The 22,481-nt window shown below is 46.4% G+C and overlaps 1 protein-coding gene and 1 pseudogene across 2 annotated transcripts in view; one reads left to right on the plus strand and one right to left on the minus strand.

The window, feature by feature from the left end:
• The first annotated feature begins 17,933 nt into the window (after nucleotides 1–17,933).
• Nucleotides 17,934–19,355, plus strand: LOC105513824 (annotated as a pseudogene).
• Nucleotides 19,356–21,220: 1,865 nt separating this feature from the next.
• The window catches only part of LOC105513823 (mamu class I histocompatibility antigen, alpha chain F-like), a 3,063-nt gene continuing 1,802 nt past the window's right edge, over nucleotides 21,221–22,481 (minus strand). The window contains exons 3-5 of one of the 2 annotated variants that reach the window (XM_011944852.1): nucleotides 22,103–22,219; nucleotides 21,619–21,651; nucleotides 21,221–21,261 (exon numbers count right to left, since the gene is read on the minus strand). In XM_011944852.1, coding sequence (XP_011800242.1) covers nucleotides 21,257–21,261; nucleotides 21,619–21,651; nucleotides 22,103–22,219 — 155 coding nt within the window. In that variant the 3' untranslated portion in view covers nucleotides 21,221–21,256. Of the gene's footprint in view, nucleotides 21,652–22,102; nucleotides 22,220–22,481 lie in introns of both variants that reach the window. The other variant, XM_011944851.1, reaches the window with a different exon arrangement.

Here is a 22,481-nt window from a genome sequence, read left to right on the forward strand (position 1 = left end):
TTTAAAAAGTCTAAAAATTATATCATTCCTTAAAAAGGATGTTTGCTACCACTTTAATTCAGTATGTTGCTTTATTTTTAATTGCATTATCTTTCTTTATATATCTGTCTTTCATCCGTTAAAGGAAGCAAAACGAGAGCATTGTCAATGAACAAATGCAATTGGTTTGGTGAAGGAAATTTTGGCCAAATCTTGGTATAAATGGGAAAGCCCACTCTACACAGGATTCTAGGGCGTCCAAAGTGAAAATGGTGGCTTCAGCAGGCTCAGAACGCCCTCTACTGTCCATATTGGCTCAAGTATGTGATATTTAGACAAGAGAACACTGTGGCAATTCTACTGGAAAACGTATTTGCCAAATTTTCAAGGTTCCCACTATTAGCGCATTTGAAGTACTTGTCGTACTAAGTCACCCTGTATTTGGATCACAAGGTACACTCACAGCTCCTAGGGTCACATGCCAGGCCCAAACAGTCCAGGGCATTAGGGCAAGGCTTGAAGGTTGTGAGGGGAAGGAAGGACTGAGGGTTTGGGGGCCAGTTGTGGAGTGGCAGGAGCCCCAGGTGCTTTGTGAAGCTGAGCCTCTGGATTGCCCTGCGACCCCGCATTTGTTTTCTCCTGAGTGTCTGCCATCCCCAAGGAAATCAAACACTGCAACTTTGGGGTGGGAAGCTCTCTAGGACTGACCAGGTATGGTCTTGTTTATCCTATACCTCTGCCTCGCAGCCTTCTTCTGATATTAGAAATCAAACCAAATTGCCTTCAGGTGGTGGTTCTCAAAGCGTGGTCCTGGAAAAAGTAGCATTGCAATCACCTGGGAACTTCTTAGAAATGTGATTTTTTTTTTTCAGGTCCTGCCCTGGACCTACTAAATCAGAAACTGCATTTTCACCTCCCCTTATTCCTGAAGAATTCTGCTTTTCAAATCAGGTCTCTCTCTCTGTCTCTCTGTCTGTCTGAAGACTCAATATTGAGTAGCTGTGACTTCTGGATAGTCAGATGTGGTACACACTTCCTCGCCAGGAAGGACCTGGCTTCCCGGTCAGCTTCATCCGAGTCCTGTCCTGGCCTAGGGGTAAAAAATTCACATCCTGAATTCTGAGCAATGCTCTGCTGTCCTGGCTGCCTGTTGGACTCCTACTTATACCTCAAAACACAGCTCAAATGTTGTCTATTTTATACAGCCTCTATGATTCCTAGGTCAGAGAAAATGGCCTACATGTGCATCTGCAAAGCAAGTGTGCATGTCTCACCAGCCATTTGTGTTGTAATTTCTTTACTGATCTCTGCCTGAGCGAGACTGGGCCAACCTTAAAGGCAGGGAGGGTTTCATTCCTTTTACCTCAGCTCCAGCTCCTCTAAACACAATGTCTGGCACACAGCATGTGTTTGATAAATGTTTACCAAATGAAGGGATTGCCTGCAATGACCTGGCAGAGAAGGTGGAATGAAAAACCACGAGCCAAAAGTGACTGGAAGAAGATTTTCCAATCCCAGTGCTGCGCAAGCACAGGGTCCACTGAAGTTCACTTTTGGATCCTTTCCCATATGTCTTGTTTTCCTCTCATCAGAGACATCTATGCCACCTGCGTCCCCCCACCCCGCTAAGGACCCACATAGTCACACATTACCTTTCAGGTCCACCTTTCAGATCAGCCAGGTGCAAACCCCACAACAACTTCCTGCCTTAGCTTCCAAAAGTCAACTGCAGGCCTGGTGTGGTGGCTCATGCCAATCCTAGCACTTTAGGAGACTGGGGCAGGCAAATCTCTTGAGCCTAGGAATTAGAGGCCAGTTTGAGCAACATGACAAAACACTATGTCTACAAAAAACAGAAAACATTAGCTGAGGGTGGTGGGACGTGCCTGTAGTCCCAGATACTCAGGAGGCTGAGGAGGAAGGATCACTTGAGTTGGGGAGTTCAAGGCTGCAGTAAGCCATGATCATACCACTCTACTTCAGCCTGGGTAACAGAAAACAAAAACAAATGGTTAGCTGCAACTCTGAGGGTAATTTCAGTGGGAGTTAGGAGCTTATTCTATTGGGGTGTCACTGGGAGTGACAATGGCTGGCTTTAAGATTAGTGGGTGTTTACATTTAAAAAGAGAAGCTTGCTCCACAAGGAATGCAGAGATTTGGTGTGTGCAGTGGTGGGGTCTTCAGGAGAAAAATGGCAATAGCTCCAGGAATACTCAGAAGCTGACTGACCCACCCACCTATCACCCACAGTCCCGGGCAGGGGCTAGGCTCTCACCTCCACCCCTCCTCTGTGTGCCCTGGTGTGGATGGTCCCTCAGTGTGAACTTGCCTGGGTTCTGGCCCTGGGTGCTCTTCCCGTTGTTGTGGAGCCTCTGTGGGTGAAGTGCAGGCACGGGGGGGATTCGCGATTCACAGGAGACCGAGTGCCCTTTAAGTCTCAAGACCTACGTTTTTGGAGAATCCATGTCAAGTATTCAGGATTGTAGGGACTCTGATGCTAAAATCATAAAAATGAAAGAATCCATCCCACTCTCTCAGGTGTAGAGGAATTAAAATTAAATGAATATTAGTAATATAAAATGATCATTTTCTCAGTGTTGCCTTTATCACTCAGCCAAACACCTATAATAACCCAGGGATAGGTCAGGCATTGTGGAGAAGTTCATTTCTTCTTTCTGAAGACTTCATCGACTGGAATTTCTACCCTGTGAAGTCTAGAGAGGACTTTGCTTCAAACTGAGTTAGGACAGGGCTCAGTGACTTATGCCTGTTATGTCATAACATTGGGGAGGCCAAGGAGGGAGAATTACTTGAGTCCTGGTGTTCAAAACTAGCCTGAGAACCATAGTGAGTTGTCTTCTGTATAAAAATTTTTTAAAAAATTAGATGGGCATGGTGGTGCATTCCTGTAGTCCCTGCTACTCAGGAGGCTGAGGCAGCAGAATCACTTGAGCCTGGGAGTTCAAGGCAGTAGTGAACTATGATTGACTCACTCCACTCCACCCTGGGTGACAGAGCAAGATCCTATGTCAAAAAAGAAAGTGAGTTGGGAAAGGACATTTGGACTTTTTCATTAAAATTGTACTTCAAACATTGTAAAACTTCTTAATTGGTATTTTACCCTTTTAGAAAATAGAATCTACTCAGTTATAGGAAATATAAAAAAGTGTAGAGAAACAGAAAGGTGGAAAACACCTGTGTCCCCACTGGAAGGATCAGGATGAACCTTTGCCTGGCAGAGCCTCAGAGATGTCAGTGGGAAGGGGCCCTGGAACTGTGCTTTGCAGCTGTCCCTGAGTTGCCACCTCTGGTTTCTGTGCATGTGGGTGTCTGTGCAGGACTACCTAGTGTAGTCACACTTTATGAGTTATTTTGTATCTGGCTTTTCAAATCTTTATTATTATCAATAAACAAACTTGTATGTTATTACAAACTTTACTTAAATGCCACTTTTACTGGCCATATATTATTTCCAAAAAAAGGAACTAGCCACTCTTCTTTTGCATTTTTTTCTTTCTTATTGTAAATAATGTCTGATTAATATCCTTATACCTAAATATTTTTCTTTTTTTGAAGAATTGGTGCATATTTTAATGCCACAAATGCAAAGATACTTTTCAATACATAAAGATTTTTCTGTATTTTGGATTTTATTCTAGAATCATAGATTTCTCAAATATAAATTATTTGGTCAAAGGGCATGAACATTTTAAGGCTCCTCATACATGTTATAAGATTACTTCTCAAAAGCAGTGTACCAGCTATATTCATCCATTCATTCAGCCTGTATTTGTCAAGCCCTTCCTCTGTACTGGGATGTTCTAGATGCTGGGCATGCAAGTGGTGACTAGATAAAGTCTCTACCTCAAAGAACATGTTTCAGTGATACAGACAACAAGTTTAAAAATCATTCTAATATCAGCGATAATTGCTATAGAGAAAATATACCTGGGGTAGAAGACTGGTGGTAGTGAGGATGGCAGGAGATGTATTTCTTGAGCAAACTGTTTCCAAAAACTTGAGCAGAGACCTGAATGGTGTGAGGAGTGAGCTGTGTGGATACCTGGGGAGCAGGTATATGTGGGGAATCACAGCAGGGACAGGTGGCAGAGACAGGACAAAGCAGTGACAAAAGGCTGGTGTGAGTGGAGATGAATAAGCTGGCCTGAGAGTGGTGGAAAGAGGCCTGAGTTGCCAGAGGGACCCTGTGATGAGGGGCTCATAGGAAATAGGGACTGAGGTTTCATTGTGCTAAAAAGGGAAGAGGCTGGAGTATCTGTGGGACGTGGTGGTGAGGATGTGCTCTAATTCCCATTTGAAAGGCTCACTCTGTCTGTTTTGTGGGTGATGGATGGCAGGCATGAGTGTCAGCAGGCAGCCCAGCTGGAAGGCCTTCTGGTTTAGTATCCTAGGGAAGATGGTGCCAAGACCAGCTCGGTCAGGGAGACCGTAACCCAGTGGTGCTAGAGGAATTAAAGACACACACACAGAAATATAGAGGTACGAAGTGGGGAATCAGGAGTCTCACGGTCTTTAGAGCTGAGAGCCCTGAACAGAGATTTCTCCACATATTTATTAACAGCAAACCAGTCATTAGCATTGTTTCTATAGATATTAAATTAACTAAAAGTGTCCCTTATGGGAAACAAAGGGATGGGCCGAATTAAAGGAATAGTTTGGCTTAGTTAACTGCAGTAGGAGCATGCCCTTAAGGCATACATCGCTCATGCTATTGTTTGTGGCTTAAGAATGCCTTGAAGCGATTTTCAGCCCTGAGCAGGCCAGGTGTTCCTTGCCCTCATTCCCGTAAACCCACAACCTTCCAGATTGGGTGTTAGGGCCATTTTGAACATGTCACAGTACTGCAGAGATTTTGCTTGTGGCCAGTTTTGGGGCCAGTTTATGGCTGGATTTTGGGGGGCTTGCTCCTAAGAAGATGGCTCTGTGGTGGAGGTGGTAGAGGAGTGAGAAGTGATTGGATTTGAGGTTAATAGATTTTTAGGGTGGTGTTAGCAGTAATTTAATGCAGAATCACATGTTTATTTACTTAACCTAATTCCACAGTTGATTCCAGGTCGCTTACCATAACAAATCCAATGTAATAAATATATATGAATTACTTAAAATTCAACATCAAGGAAAATAAAAACTTAAAATATGAAGGCTGGGGTAAAGCTAGAACACTACTAGGCAAGAGAGAACACCTCAAACATTCACTGAAATGGAGTTTACTGTTTACCTAGCCATGGATTTTGTTGGCTTACAATTTAACTGCATCAGAGAGCCACAGAGGGAGGTTGTAGGGAAAAGAAAGAGAGATCAGACTGTTACTGTGTCTATGTAGAAAGGGAAAACATAAGAAACTCCATTTTGATCTGTACCCTGAACAATTGTTTTGCCCTGAGATGCTGTTAATCTGTAATTTTGTCCCAACCTTAAGCTCACAAAAACGTGTGTTGTATGGAATCAAGGTTTAAGGGATTCTAGGGCTGCACAGGATGTGCCTTGTTAACAAAATGTTTATAGGCAGTATGCTTGGTATGAGTCATCACCATTTTTTAGTCTCGATAAACCAGGGGCACAATGCACTGCGGAAAGCCACAGGGACCTCTGCCCTGGAAAGTCAGGTATTGTCCAAAGTTTCTCCCCATGTGATAGCCTGAGATATGGCCTCCTGGGATGGGAAAGACCTGACGGTTCCCCCATCCCAACACCCGTGAAGGGTCTGTGCTGAGGAGGATTAGTAAAAGAGGAAGGCCTCTTGCAGTTGAGATAGAGGAAGGCCACTGTCTCCTGCCTGCCCCTGGGAACTGAATGTCTCAGTATAAAACCTGATTGTACATTTGCTCAATTTTGAGATAGGAGAAAAGCCGCCCTGTGGCAGGAGGTGAGGCATGTTGGCAGCAATGCTGCTTTGTTATTCTTTACTCCACTGAGATGTTTGGGTGGAGAGAAGCATAAATCTGGCCTATGTGCACATCCAGGCATAGTACCTTCCCTTGAACTTATTTGTGTCACAAATTCCTTTGCTCACATGTTTTCTTGCTGATCTTCTCCCCACTATCGCTCTGCTCTCCTACTGCGTTCCTCTTACTGAGATAGTGGAAATAGTAATCAATAAATAATGAGGAAACTCAGAGGCTGGCGCCGGTGAGGGTCCTCCGTATGCTGAGTGCTGGTCTCCTGGGCCCACTGTTTTTTCTCTGTATTTTGTTTCTCTGTCTTATTTCTTTTCTCAGTCTCTTGTCCCACCTGATGAAAAATACCCACAGGTGTGGAGGGGCTGGCCTCCTTCAGAGGTGATAGCGAAGGTCGCCAGTCCCTTGTTTTGTGTTTCAGGAAGATCCTCCTGTTCTACACTTAGAGTCAAAGGAAATTACTTAACTGTAAGATGTTCAAAGATGAGATTAACATCCGCAAAGTCTGCAAGTAAGTGTAAAAATCTCAGGAGTCCAAGGGGAATATACATTTCTCCCCAGAAATGGCCTCGCTGTGCACCACTGGAGAGGATCCTTTCAAGGTGCCCTAAGATGCAGGGACAATTGGGCTGCAGCCCTAAATAGAGGTGTTCTTTTTTCTACCGGTAGTATCCATCATGCCTGGCAGCCAACTTTGGTGATCTCACCTGAGCTAGGAATTTGTCTTTTTTATGTCAGTTCTATTTGAGCCATTGTGTGAACTTAAAAATGTGACACGGAGATTTTGCTATAATGGCATTTCTTAAATGGAATTTGACATGCACAATGGCTCTGGCTTCGCTGTCTTGTCCCCGGAGGGAATGGAGTGTCCTGCACTTTTTCTCAGTATTCCTTTGTGTAGGAGAGATCTGGTAACTTGGAGTCAGGGGCTCCTCCAGTCTTCTCTTCCTCTTTAATGCAGAATTCCTAAAGCTTTCTGGGATGAGGCGTTAGCACTCTGCCGATCTGATGAATATAATTGTCCCAGCTCCTGAAACAAAGGCACAGGTGCACAAAACACCAACTCTTTCATGCAGTGCCAAGGTGAAGTTTCCTAGATGGCAGGTTTACCACTTTGACTCTCATTCACGCACATCCGTACACACACACACACAGCCAGAGCTAACGCTGGCAGAGGGGCTGACCTCAGGGGTGGAGCAACAGGAGTCTCTCAGGTCCCTCTCAGTGGTCTTTGTCTATTTTTCCCTGAGGTGGAGGAATCGTCTGTACTCCATGAGGGGAAGTCCTCTGAAGAAGGTGGGAGATACTTAGGAATGGGGTCTGGAGAGGGACAAGGATGAGGAGGTGGAGACAAAGAGGAGGGGACGGAGGGAGGGAGCAGGCGAGGGACGGAGGGAGGGAGCAGGCGAGGAACGGGGAAGGGGTAGGACCTTCTAGGGGTCAGAGAAGTCACATGCAGAATTACTTTCTTGGTTTTTGTGTTTAATTAGGATGGTTTTAGTAAACCAGCCGGAGTGGGAGATAAGGAGTCTACTTTGCAAAGGACACGTCTTGGTCTCCTCCTAGTTTGAATTCATCACTAGTAGCTGGGAGAAGGGAGCCAGGAGCCTTGTGTCAGGTGTGATGGCACTTTGCAGCGATGGCGTTTACTGCATCCCAAGGGCCGTCCCTCCCTTGGGATGTACGCAGGTCCCATCCAACTCAAAAGGAAGCAAGGGAAGGAGGGGTCTGGAGGCACTGGGTCCTCCCTTGCTGCACCTTCTTCCTCTGCTCTTCACTCCCTGAGTGTCCTCTCCTTCCCTCCGCTACCCCAACTTCACTGTAGCGAAGCACATCCTGCGCTGGGACCGGAAATCCTCCTTTAGCCTCTGCCACAGTTGCCGTTATTTAATTGGGAAGACTTGTTTTTCTTTTTTTAAAAGGTTAGTTAAGTGACGTAGTGGGAGTGGAAAGGGAACAAAGAAATGGTTATGAACTTTCCCTTCCGTGTGTTGCCCCACGCCTCCCCGCTCAGGATTGGCCCTAAGTTCCGTGCGTCAGTTTTAACTGGGTGAGCGACCGCTGGGGTGGGGCCAGGTGCCAGTGACCATATTTCCACCGGGACTTCTCTGCTCGGCTGCTCAGCAGCTGCATTAGCCACTGCTAAGGTGGCAAAATTGGGGCCATGGAGCTGGGCTGGGTCCTGCTGTTCCAGGTCGTCGCCGCCCTTTTTGCATGCCTGGGAGCTGCCGCTGGTGAGCGGGCTTCCTGGCGATCCTCGGCCTAGCAGGAGCAGCGGGGCGTTTCCGCAAGCCTGAGTGGGTTGCAGCACGGGCGGTGCGGCCCAGGCGGGGCTCAGGTGCGGTATCGGGGGTAGGGGAAGCTGGACTCGGCCCGTTGCCGCCACACCTCAGCCCTGCTTTCCCGTCTCTTTACAACCCTTTTCGGAATCGCCCATCCACCACCCCCTGCATTTTCAGGTATCCTCAGTGCACTAGCTCTCCTAGCCTCGCCTCTACCTGCCTCAGCCTTTTTGGACATCCAGTCCTTCTGAACTCCGTGGGTTCCCGGGCTGCCTCTCGGGCTGCTCCTGTGAATGGCATTCGAGGGCTCTTCCGGCTGAGGCAGCCACTTCCGCCTGTGCTTGGGGCGGCCTTCAGGTCCCTGAAACCCTGTCCTCTCCAGGAGCCGAGCAGTTCTCAGCTCCTGGGCCGAGTCCCTGGAGTTGGGGCCCTCCTTTCTCCGGATTAGGAGCTTGGGCTTCCTGCTGTTGTGAGGACTGTGGGGGTCCTCCTGACTCTCACTCTGAGAGGTTGGAGTCTGTAGGTTCTGGGCAGAGGATTCTTCCTGCGACTTCTCTCAACCCCAGCTCATTCTCCCCTAGCCTCCCGCTCCCGGGGGTCCTCTCCTCTCTCTCATCCCTCACCACTACTATTGACTCCAATGATCAAAGGACACCAGATTCCCTCCCATCTCCTCCCCTGGCCACCTCAGGGCCCCCTGGGTCCTATTGCTTTCCCTACTTTCTGCTATTCCTTCCTGTCTGCAGTTCTCTGATTCATTTTTAGGGTGTCCTCTGCCCTTATCCCCTGTCCTCACCACTGCAGGGCCCTCCTGTCTCCCTTATGGGCCTTTCCTACAAGCAGTCTTCAGCCGGTGCGGTCCCTCTTGTCATGGGATCCTTGGGGTATCATTTCACCAACCAGAAACTTCTGTGGCCGGCGGCTCCTTTTGCCTGATTATTGCTCTTGCCTGCTGGGCTCGTTTTACCCACTCAGCCCAGCATATTGCACTAGGGTTGCACTACCTGCCTGGATCCCACACCTGCCAAGCACAAGCCAGGCGTAGAGCAGTGGGATGGGAATGGGACCTACCAGACCTGCATGGCCACCAGGATTCCCTGAGGAGAGGAGCAGAGCTTGATCTGCTCCATGGGACACAGCAGGAATCACAGCCCTCACCCTGTGCCCTCTGATGAGCCTGGGGCAACCCTCGAGGGTTCTGACATAGGGAGCATCAGGTCAGGGTGGGGACAGCAGGAACAGTTTGGGGTCTGGGTACCCAGTGTGTAACAAGCCTCTTTTTTCAGGGAAGTCCTGGTGTGTCAGATTTAATGGCAGCCATTCTGTATACTGCTGTTGCTGCTGTCATTATTATTAATATTAACATTTGTATTATTATTCTCTGTGTCCTTGGAGTAAGAAGACAACATGAGCTGCAGAGGGTCCAGGTGAGAATAGGGGACAGTGGCTGGAGTTGCATGGACTCCTCTCTGGGCAAGAGGGTCCCCTCGTTGCTCCTACACAGATAGACATGTAAGTGACAAGGCTTCTGGAACAGGGGATGGAAGTTGGAGTATTTGGGAGGGAATGGGAGCCACATCTCCATCTATACACCTAAGTCCTGCCCAAGCCAGGGCCGGACCAAGGTCATCAAATGTCCAGCTCTAGCCTTGAAATCCTGGGCTCAAGCAATTCTCCCATCTCAGCCTTCTCAGTAGCTGGGACTACAGGTATGCACTCAGCCACTTTTCATTGTTATTTTACTTCAAAAGCTTTATTTTGAATATTAGAAATGTGAAAAATCTATTTTATCACAGAAGACTTTAACATATACAGATCAATGCCTACTTGAATTAAAAAAAAAAAAAAATGCCCAGAAGAAATATCACCTAGGTTTCCCCTCAAAAATATCACTGCTATTGTATGTTGAACCTTCCTGGACTCAGTGTCAATGCTGGTCCCTGGAGCTGTCCTTTGTTCTGCAGTGGTGCTGATTTCCATTTTGTTGTTGGTGGTTTTTGTTTTTGTTCTTGTTTCTGATACACAGTTTCACTCTGTCACACAGGTTGGAGTGCAGTGGTGCGACCTTGGCTCATTGCAACCTCTGCCTCTCAGGTTCAAGCCTGAAGTTCTTGAGGCTTGAGCCTCAAGATGTTCTGAGGTTGCTTGAGCCCAGGATTTCAAGGCTACTGTGTGCTATTATCATGCCTGTGAATAGTCACTTCTCTCCAGCTTGGACAACATAGCGAGACCCCATCTAAAAAAATAGTAACACAAAGAAGTTCACATTTCCTCCTAACCTCAGCCTAAAGCAAATTTCTCATTTGAAATCCATAGGGCTGAAATGCCTATTATCTCAGGTTCAAGATTTCCGTGCCTCAGCCTCCTGAGTAGCTGAGATTACATGCAACACCACCAGGCCCAGCAAATTGTTTATATTTTTAGTAGAGATGGATTTTTGCCATGTTGGCCAGTCTGGTCTCAAACTCCTGACCTCAAGTGATCCATCCACCTCAGCCTCCCAAAGTGCTAGGATTACAGGAAATCAGCCAAGGCTCCCAGCCCATTTTGTTGTTTTCTGTGTATATACTTTTATAGATACTTTTATTGTACAAAGTTGCATTCATATGTTATGAGTTATCTTGAATGTTGCTTTTTAAATGTATTATACAAGTAGCTTTCCATGTTGTAAAGTCTGTATAAAGTTTACATGCTTTTTTGTCCAGGCACAGTGACTCACGCCTGTAATCCCAGCACTTTGGGAGGCTGAAGCAGTAGATCACCAGAGGTCAGGAATTTGAGACCAGCCTTGCCAACATGGCGAAACCCCATCTCTTTAAAATACAAAAAATTAGCCAGGAGTTGTGGCACGTGACTATAGTCTGAGCTACTCGCGAGGCTGAGCCAGGAGAATCGCTTGAACCCAGGAGGCAGAGGTTTCAGTGAGCCGAGATCACTGCCATTGTACTCCAGCCTGGGTGAGAGAGCGAGACTCCATCTAAAAACAATGAAAAAATTTAAAAAGTTGACATACTTTTTACAGGCTGCATCTCAAGTAAGGAGATGATGTAACCAGAGTTCTTTTAGATTCATCTGCTTTCATCTTGTCTTTTTGTAGGTAATATTTTAACAAGCATGTTTGTACATAAAGATCCTCCTGTGGTTGGGATTCTAAAAATTCATAGACTACTCAGGCCAGATGCGGTGCCTCAACCCTGTAATCCCAACACTTTGGGAGGCCAAGGCGGGTGGACGGCCTGAGCCCAGAAGTTTAAGACCAGCCTGGGCAACATGGAAAAACCCTGTCTTTACAAAAAAAATACAAAAAAAAATTAGTGGGGCATGGTGGCATGATCCTGTAGTCCTAGGTACCAAGGTGGTTGAGGTGGGAAGATTGCTTGAGTCTGGGAAGTTAAGGCTGCAGTGAGTTGTGATCATGCCACTGCCCTCCAGATCGGACTACAGAGAGAGAACTTGTCTCCAAAAGTAAATAAATAAATAAATTCATAGACTACTCAAGTGATAAATATTAAACCAGAGACTGTTTTAAACATTTTAAAGTCTTATTATACTGTTATATTGTGATTGTACTAAAGTATTTATTCATTTAACAAATACTTACTGAGCTCTATGTATTGATTATGATGATAGGAAACAGTGGTAAGGAAACACACCAGACCCCTTTCTCAAAGAATAAATATTTCAGTTATTGCTGACTGTAATGGTTAATTTTATGTGTCAAATTGACTAGATTAACGGATGCCTAGATAGCTGGTACATAGCCCAAAGAACAAATATTTCAGTGATACTGACTGTAATGGTTAATTTTAGGTGTCAAATTGGCTGGATTAAGGGATGCCTAGATAGCATCATTTCTGGGTGTGCCTGTGAGGGTGTTTCTGGAAGGGATTGACATGTGAGTGACTGAGTGGGGGAAAATCCTCCCTCACTGTGGGCAGCCACAGTCTAGTCACCTAGGGGCCAGATAGAACAAAAAAGCAGAAACGAGTCAAATTCTCTCTCTCTCTCTCTCTCTTTCTCTCTCCCTCTCTCTCTCTCTCTCAAGTGGGGACACCCTTCTTTTCCTGCCCTTGGACATCAGAACTTCAGGTTGTGTGGTCTTTGGACTCTGAGTCAACTGTGTGAGCCATTTCCCCTAATAAATCCCCTCTTATCTAGTCAACCCTTTACCCTCTTTTCCAGTCAACACTTTACCCTCCTACCTCCTCCTCTGGCCCCTCAGGCCTTTGGCATTGGATTGAGCCAGGCTACTGGCTTCCTTGGTTCTCCAGCTTGCAGGTGGCCTCTCATGGAATTTATCAGCCTCTATAACTGTGTGAGCCATTTCCCCTAATAAATCCCCTCTTATCTATCTATCTAGCAATTACGTATCTACACTATTGGGTTTTTCTCTCTTGTTAACCCTGATACACCAACAGACAATAAACAAATAGAATCTGTCATAGTGTCCGTGACAATTGTCATTGATAAAAATATGCCTGGGCTAGAAGATTGGTGGTGGTGGGAAATGGTAGGGAATAGATTTCAGAAAAGGTAACTGGGCATGACATTTCTGAGAACTTGACCATGAGACAACTGAGCAGAGACCTGAATGGTGTGAGGAGTGAGCTGTGTGGACCCCTGCGGAGTAGGTGCATGTAGGAGTCACAGCAGGGGTAGGTGGCAGAGACAGGTCAGAGCAGTGACAAGAGGCTGGTGTGAGTGGAGACGAGTGAGCTCTTTAATTTGAGTTGATATTTTGTGTGGTATGAGATGTCTAAATCCATCCCTTTTTGTTTCTTGTATCATTTTGCGCACCTGATCAGAGCTAACTACAGCTTCAGCTCTTGGGCTCAAGTGATTTTCTCGCCTCAATCTCCTAAAGCACTGGGATTATGGGCACAAACCACTGAACACTGCCATCTCTTTTTACATTTAGTTGTCCAGTTGTATCTAAACCATTTATTTAAAAGACTATTATTTTCCCATTGAATTACCTAGGCAACTTTTTTGGATGTCAATTGAAAAAAACGTTAAGAATGTCTTTCTAGATTCTCACTTCTGTTCATTTATCCCTATGTCTCTCAGTTCTATACTATCTGGATTGTTATAGTTTTAAATTATATTCCAATTTTTCTTCAAATTTATGTTGGCTTTTCTGCATTTTTGCATTTTCATAAGCATTTTAGAATTATTTTGTCAATTTCTATAAAATGCCTGCTGGGATTTCGATGGAGATTATGTTGAATCCATAGATTGATTTGTGAAGAACTGACATTTTGACAATATTATTGAGCTTTCCAACCCGCATCTCTCCATGTATTTGGACCATTCATTTCTCTCACTAATGTTTTGTACTTTTCAGTGTACAAACACTGCCCTCTTCCTAAATTTATTCCTATTTCATGATTTTTATAACTACTGTGAAAAGAAATTCTGGATTTTCATTGCTGGTATAGAGAAATAGAATTGATTTTTTATGTTGATTTTATATCCTATGGGCAGAATCTTCTGAACTCCTTTCTTAGTGCTACAGGCTTTTATCTGCATGTGAATTCTATAGGCAGGATCATGTGAACAGAATTTTATGTTTTCTTTTTTGATCTGAATGACTTTAATTTTTTTATTTTTCATTTTTTGCCTTGTTGTATTGGCTAGAATCTCTAATACAATGTTAAAAAGAAGTGATGAGAGTGGACATCTTTGCTTTGATCCCCATCTTAGGAGGAAAGCATTCAGTCTTTCATCATTATGCATGATTTTAGCTGTGAGTTTTTCACACATGTCCTTTATTAAGTGAGGAACGTCCCTCCATTCCTATTTTGTTGGAAGTTGTGAACATGAATGGTGTTAAGATTTTTGTCAACTGTTTCTCTGCATCTATAATTATATCGCTCTGGTCCTTTATTCTATTAATATGGTGCATTACATTAATTGATTTCCAAATGTTAAGCCAACCTTATATTCCTGGGATGAATCCCACTGGTCATGGAGTGTAATCCTTTTTTATATGGTATTGTATTCAGTTTGCCAATGTTTGTTAAGGATGTTTGCATTTATGTTTATTGGTGATACTGGTCTGTGGTATTCTTTTCTTCTGAGTCTTTGTCTGACTTTGATATTAGGGTAAAGTCAGTTCCACAGATGATTTGGGGCCCCCTCTCTGGGAGGGTCTGGTGGGAGATGTGGCTGTGGCAGTGGTGATCTCAGGGTGCAAAGGGGAGGGGGGCAGAGGTAGCCTCAGGCTGAAGTGTCTCAAGAAAACCCCTACTCCACATGGAGAATAAGATCCACTGTCAGCTGCCAGGGTAGTGACCTGGGTGGAATCCCTGCTAGAAACGGGGTAGGAAGGCCACAGCGGCCCTGGGGTGGAGCTGAGTTTCCAGGGGTTAATGGACCAGGCAGGAGCAAGGTGGCCCAAGTGCAGGTCATGGGCCTGGGTGAGTTCAGAGGGTCAGGGGACACCAGGCCTCCTCCAGCATGGGGCTCCCTAGGGTCAGGTCAGGTGCACACCCATGGCAGCCACATGTTTTGATGCTGGGCCTGCGAGCCCCAGGGCTTCCTGATGGGCTCTCCAGTTAGGAGCTGCCTGCTCAGGGCTGGGAGGGGAAGAACACTGAGCTGCAGGTGGAGGGAGTAAATGTTTTGTTTCTTGGAGGGACTTGCTGATGTTGATGGAGTCACAGGAGGAGATTGGTGAGGGCTGGGAAAAGCGGGGTGGGAGGGAGAATCAACGTGGATATTATTATTATTTTTTTTTTGAGCGAAGTCATAGCTTGAAATCTGGAGAGACTGAGGAAGGAGTATCCCTGAGAGGATACGAAGATTTCTTACCCAAACCTGATTTTTCTTCACTGCCCCCGCCTCCCGCAAGCCTCATGAAGCCATAGGCCCAGTACCAACACCAGGTGGTGCCAACAGGCCATGCAAGCACCATGCAGTTGGGCTTGTTTCTGGTCATCTCCTGGGTCCCTGATTTAACCGGGGTAGCATGGACCCTGCAACCAGATGACCTGGCTTCAGCCTGCAGCTCTGGTCTCACTGGCACTTTCCCTCCTGGTGCCTCAGTTTCTTCAACTGCGAAGTGGACAGTTACTGCGCTTACCTCTGGGGCGGGTTTCTCAACAGCAACACTATTAACAGTTTGGGACGGAGACTCCCTTGTGGAGCGGCCTGCCCTGTGCATTGTGGGAGGTTTCCCCGCACACCCCACTCACCCCCTCCCACCAATTCCCACATGACAACCGAAAATGTCCCAGGACTTTTGGTTCTCCCTTGGGTCTGGAAGCTGCACTTAGGCATTTTCCCACCTGACACTTCAGCTCATCTCTGCTTTGGTCCAAATAAGGCCTCTCTTTTTTAAAAAAATGTTTTTTCTTTAAAGATTGTATCCATCTTTTAAACAAATCAGTTTTCTTCCTTTATCTCTGCATTCAGTTAATCCTTCCACACCCTTTCTTTAGCATATTTTGAAATGTATCCATTCTAATTCTAGTAATTAGCATATCTGACCTGCATGATACCTGCTATTACCCCAGTAGAGCTCTGATTTCTTGAGTACAGGGAATGGAGTGTGCATTCCTGGTTCTGTTCTGGATGACCTAATTCAATTTATTTTACTTTACTTGTCTGGGATGTTGCTCTTCATCTGCAAAATATAATTGTGAATGTGGCTTGAATTACTGGGTGGTTTTATTTCTTCATTCAGCTAGTATTTGTTGTGTATCTACTGCATGACAAATACATGGTATGATATTGTTTCATGGATCATACCATAACAAATAAGAAACTACATTAAGGACGTTATAGCCAGGTGTAGTGGTGTGTGCCTGTGGTCCTAGCTGCTTGGGGGGCTGAGAAGGAGAATTGCTGGAACCCAGGAGTTGGAGGTTACAGTCAGCTCAGCTATGATCACCACTGCATTTCAGTCTGGGCAACTGAGCAAGACCTTGTCTCTGAAAAAAAGACAACAGATATGTTATAAGCTGTCTACATGTACTCTATGTCTCAGGAGATTCACGTCCTGTAGTTTTTCTAAATGGCATCTCCATGTGGTTTTTCATGAATGTTTGTCTGGTATTTCTTTTCTATCCTTTTACTTTCAACTTTTCTGTATCTGCCACTGATAGTATGTCTTTTCTAAATAGCCTACGGTTATTTATTTGCTTGTTTGTTTATTTATTTATTTATTTTTACCCCCTGCACTATTTATCTTATAATTGGGGTGCTTGAGTCCACTATCTTTAATGTCATTATTGCCCCGATTGGGTTTAAGTCCACCTTGTCATTTGCTGTTTTCTAATATTACCTTTTTATTTGCTCCATTATTTTTCTTTTCTTGCCTTTTTTAGATTTATCAAAATATTTTCATTATTGTAGTATTCTTAATAAGTGTTTTAGTTACCCATTATCTTATTATTCCCTTAATTATCCAAGAAAGAACAATATTAATCTGTGATTTATTATGACAAATTGGAAATCATAACCTCCCTTTCACATACCTGTGCAGATAGCCCAGGAAAGAATTGGTGCTCTGAGGATACACCATGGAATACTATGCAGCCATAAAAAACTATGAGTTCATGTCCTTTGCAGGGACATGGATGAAGCTGGAAACCATCATTCTCAGCAAAATATCACAAGGACAGAAAACCAAACACCGCATGTCCTCATTCATAAGTGGCAGTTGAACAATGAGAACACATGGACGCAGGGAGGGGAACATCACACACCAGGGCCTGTCGGGGGGAGGGAGGCTGGGGGAGGGATAGCATTAGGAGAAATACCTAATGTAATGATGAGTTGATGGGTGCAGCAAACCAACACGGCACAGGTATACCTATGTAACAAACATGCACATTGTGCACATGTAACCTAGAACTTAAAGTGTGTGTGTGTGTGTATATGTGTGTGTGTGTGTGTGTATATGTGTGTGTGTGTGTGTATATATATATATATAAAATTGGTGCTCTGGCTCTGAGATACAGAGGATCAAGGGTGTGGAAGCAGGAGAGTAATTTGATGATGAAGCTGTAGCTGCAGAGCCATCTGGGTTCCTCACCTGCATTCCTTGTAGACATCTCCTCTAATGAATGCCTGAGATACCCTCTCCCCTGTATACTCCTGCCAGAGTCTCTCCGTCTCCACTGACAGCAACTCCACCCATCTACTCTCATAGTCTAAAACCATGGCTGTCTTTGATTCTTCTTTCTCAGAACACAGACACAATCCATTAGCAAATGCTATGATGCATCCAGAATCCCATCACTTCTCATTATTTTCACTGGTCACACCCAGGTCAAGGTAACCGATGTCTCTATCCTGAAATACTACATGCCTTTCCCACTGTTTTCTCTACTGCCTCACTTGTCCCCCACCTCTCAATTCTGTTCTCAATAGGGCAGCCAGAGAGAAGCTTTTGAAGAGTAAGTCCTACCATGTCCCACTTTTCAAAACTGTACTGTAACTCACCATCTCACTCAGAGCAAAAGTGAAAACCCTGCCCACACTCTCCAGGCCTACCTGCTCTGGCCACACCTCTGACCTCATCTCAGTCACTCTCTGTCCAGCCCTTCTGGACTCTTCTCACTTCCCAAAAGACAGATACCTTCCTGCCCTAGTGCATTTTCACGGGAGGCTCCCCTGCCTGGAAAGAACTTTTCTAGGCATCCTCTTAGATATCTCCTCATGTCCTTCAAATTGTCCTTCAAGACCTAGAAGAAGCTTCTCTGCTCCTTCTTGAATCTCTGTCTGGCTCAGCCCACTTGCCCCCACCATGTCCATTAGGGTGACACAGAAGTCCTACAGAGTATTCCAATCTGGCCCCCAGGCCTTCAGCAGCTGCTCCTACACAAGTAGGCCTGGTACCCACATCAGCTCCTTGAGCTTCTTCTAAGTGGGCAGCAGTGGCAGCAGCTTTTGGGGTAGCTTGGGCATGGCAAGGGTCTGGGTGGAGGCTATGGTGGGGCTCTTGGTATGGGGGGGCATCACAGCCATCATGGTCAACCAGAACCTACTGAGGCCCCTTAAGCTGGAGGTGGACCCCAACATTCAGGCCATGTGCACCCAGGAGAGGGACCAGATCTAGACCCTCAACAACAAATTTGCCTCCTTCATCAACAAGTTGCAGTTCCTGGAGCAATAGAACAAAATCCTGGAGAACAAGTGGAGCCTCCTGAAGCAGCAGAAGATGACTCAGAGGAAGATGGACTGCATGATTGAGAGCTACATCAACATTCAGCAGCAGCTGCACACTATGGGCCAGGAGAAGCTGAAACCGGAGGCGAAGTTTGGCAACACACAGGTACTGGTGGAAGACTTCAAGAACTAGTACAAGGATAAGATCAATATTAATACAGAGAAGGAGAATGAATTTGTCCTCATCAAGAAGGATGTGGCTGAAGCTAACATAAATGAGGTACAGCAGGAGTCTCGCCTGGAAGGGCTGAATGACGGGATCAACTTCCTCAGGCTGCAGTCCCGGATCTCGGACACATCTGTGGTTCTGTTCATGGACAACAGCCACTCCCTGGACATGGGCAGCATCATCGCTGAGGTTGAGGCCCAGCAAGAAGAGATCACCAACTGAAGCTGGGCTGGGGCTGAGCCTGCACCAGCTCAAGTATGAAAAACTGCAGGCGCTGGCTGGGAAGCACTGGACAACTTGTGTCACACAAAGACGGAGATCTCAGAGATGACCTGGAACCTCAGCTGGCTCCAGGCTGATACTGACAGCCTCAAAAACCAGTGGGCCTCCCTGCAGGCTGCCATCACGGATGCAGAGCAGCATCGGGAGCTGGCCATTAAGGAAGCCAAGCTGTCTGTGCTGGAGGCCACTCAGCAGTGGGCAAAGCAGGACATGGCGCAGCAGCTGCGCGAGTACCAGGAGCTGATGAACATCAGGCAGGCCTGGACATCGAGATCGTCACCTACAGGAAGCTGCTGCAGGGCAGGGAAAGCTGGCTGGAACATGAACATCCACACGAAGACCACCAGTGGCTACTCAGGTAGGCTGAGCTTGGCCTATGGGGCCCTCACAAGGCCTGGCCTCAGCTACAGCCTGGGCTCCAGATTTGGCTCTGGCAGGGGCTCCAGCTCCTTCAGCCATACCAGCTACTCCAGGGTCGTGGTTATGAGGAAAATTGAGACCCAGGATAGAAAGCTGATGTCCAAGACCTCGGATGTCCTGCCTAAGTGAGTGGCCACAGCAGCCACTCCCAGCCTGCCCCATCCTGTGACTGCCCCAGGGCCTGTAGGAGAGGCTGCTGTGCAGGAGAGCATAGGGAACAGGAGACCCACCTGAGGCTCAGTCCTTGCCCTCAGCCCACCCATGGCAGGAGTTTACTGCTTGGGGTACTCCCACTTGCATATGCATTCAGCTACAAAGTAAATGGTTTTTTTCTTCTTTCTTTTTCTTTCTTTCTCTTTCTTTTCCTTCCTTCCTTCCTTCCTTCCTTCCTTCCTTCCCTCCTTCCTTCCTTCTTTCTCTCTCTCTCTTTCTCTCTCTCTCTCTCTTCCTTTCTTTCTTTCTTTTCTTTCTTTTTTTTTTCCCCAAATTAAAGCCACAGTTAGCTCTGCCAACTGTGAAAAAAAAGTCTTTCCTTGCAGGTCACATTTGCAACAAGGCCCATACTGACTACATAGTACAACAGCCACCTTCCCTGTCCCCACAGCCCACACTGTGGATAACTCACTCCACAGCACTTGCCACCTTCTAACACAAGAATTTGCCTTCCGTACTCTGCTTATAGTTGCGTCTGCCTCTTCTTTCTAGAACATATGCGCCACAAGGCCAGAAATTTTTCTGTTTTTAGTTTAAAGATGTTTTCCAAAATGCAAAACCGTCATATACCTAGCAGATAACAAATGTCAGTTCAATGAAAGCTCACCGTGGAGTACCTCCCTATCCGAAAGGCAATGTCTTTATTAATGTAGCCTCAAGCCAAATGCTATTTTGTGGCTGCTACAGCTGTTTGTGGCAGCTACAGCACAACATCCTCTCACACCGATATCAGTGCCACCGGTGCTTTTGTCACCAGTACTGTTTGAGTGTCCTCCCTCCCCTCATTCCGCCTCCCACACCAACCCTCCTGCACACTGCAGCACACAACCATATTTCTCTCTTTAGGAAAGATAATCTTAGGCTTTTAAGTCCAGTTTTCCAACTACATATGAATCTAAATTAAGACTCTGCTTTACAAATCCATGAGTTTGGATTGGAGCCAGCGCTAGGATTACTACAACTCGGGGCAGGAAGAAGAGTAGGAGAGCAGAAGAGGAGTTCCAACAGAAAATTAACTATGATGAGAAACTATGGGACCCCTCTTCTCTGCAAATGTCACAATCTGGTTCCTATAAGAAGGCTGGTGAAAAGATGGAAAATACAATCCAGGAAGGAGCCTGGAAGGAGGGCAAGTGCTGGACAGGTCTGAAAAATCAGTCTCTTGATACCACAAGGACTTCTGTGTGCAGGGACTGCCCTAAATAACATTTGAGTCCCTGAGATCACAGGTCCTGCTGGGAAAGGTTCTGCTGTAGGACCAAGGCCACTACAGCAGCAAAGATGACCTGGCTGAGCAGTGACCAGATAAAGCCCACAGTGGCCTGAGTACCCACCGGGCACAGCCCCATTTACTCTTCTGCCCTGCAGCAGATCAGCACAGGAAACATAGACTCTGGAAGGTTCTCAGGTCTTCCATTTATTTTGTCTCTCAAATGTTAGTAATCTCCTCCTCTAATTAACTCATCAACCTCTCATGGCAAGAATTTAAAGAAATAAATTTATACGCAGATTCTAATTTTAATAGGGAAGCAGGAAGTTGCAGCTCAGTACACCATGAAGTTGAGACAGAGATAAAGACATCCAAGCCCCAGTGTCTCTGGAACAGGAAAGGTAATTGGGTGGAAACACGGGGTAGTGCGGGGAAGGGGGTCATGGTGGACATGGGGGTAGGCTGGTCTCCCCACCTCCTCACATTATGCTAACAGGGGTGAAGACACATTTGGACACCTTTGCAGAAAGAGAATTCAGGCTTCTTGAAGTCACAAAAGTAAGGCATGAACAAATCTTGCTTCTCAGTCCCACACAAGGCAGCTGTCTCACACTATAAAGAAAATATTCATAAACAAATTCATATCAGTCACAGTGATGGGTCACACTCTAAACAGCCCATTTCATGCTCAAGACATCCAAGTCAAAGAAACCCCATAGCACAGCTGAGTCCCCTCTGTTCCTCCCAACACCCCACTCACATCAGGGCCCCTGCCCTGGAGTGTCACCTTTATTAGCTGTGAGAGACACACCAGAGCCCTGGGCACTGTCAATGATTGGGGTGGAACAAAAACAGGACCTGGGCAGAGCCCACAGATGTGGCTAGAGGAACTGTGGGGTGGGTGAGCTCCCTCATGGGCTCCTGACCAATACCGTAACAATCTCAGGGATCAGCCTCCTTCACACTTACTTGCAGGCTGAGAGTAGCTCCCTCTGTTTCTATCTGTGGGAAGAAAATGTCCTGTGAGAGGCCAGAAAGGTGCCAGGGCCATAAGGTCCTAGAGCAACGTCCTAGTCGTTGACCCCAGAGAAGTTTCCAGAAATGTGTAACTGCAGATTACACATTTACTTCATCAGGAAATATGAAGAAAGCAGATGTGGGTCCTGGACCAACTGCCCTCCTGAGGTCTGTCATCAGCAGAGACCTTCCCCTGTGATTTGTGACTGCTGGGAATCAGATCCCCACCACCACAATCATTGAAGTGAAGAATCTGTCCTTCGTTTTCACAAGTGCTTTACAAATGAGTAAGAGCTGGCACACAGGGCCCAGGCTGGGTAGGCCTGTGTGTGTGGATGGTGCTTCCCAGTAACGAGGCAGGACACACTTTTACCTGGGGCTTGCAATCCCCAGTGGGACAAGAAAACTCAGACTCCGCTGCTCACCCCTTCTCTACCTGAGCTCTTCCTCCTCCACATCACAGCAGCAACCACAGCTCCAGTGACCACAACTGCTAGGACAGCCAGGCCAGCAACGATGCCCACGATGGGGATGATGGACTGGGAAGATGGCTCTGGGAAAGAAGAGGAAGGTGAGGGCCCCTGACCCCAGGCCTCAGCCCTGAGTCTGCAGAAGGGCTCCTGCTTTCCCTGAGAAGAGACGCGACCCCTCATTCCCTTCCTTACCCCGTCTCACTCCTTACCCCATCTCAGGGTGAGGGGCTGGGGCAGCCCTTCGTGTTGCACATGGCACGTGTATCTCTGCTCCTCTCCAGAAGGCACCACCACAGCTGCCCACTTCTGGAAGGTTCCATCCCCTGCAGGCCTGGTCTCCAC

Source organism: Colobus angolensis, unplaced genomic scaffold (genome assembly GCF_000951035.1).
Source record: "Colobus angolensis palliatus isolate OR3802 unplaced genomic scaffold, Cang.pa_1.0 Scaffold237, whole genome shotgun sequence".
NCBI lineage: Eukaryota > Metazoa > Chordata > Mammalia > Primates > Cercopithecidae > Colobus > Colobus angolensis.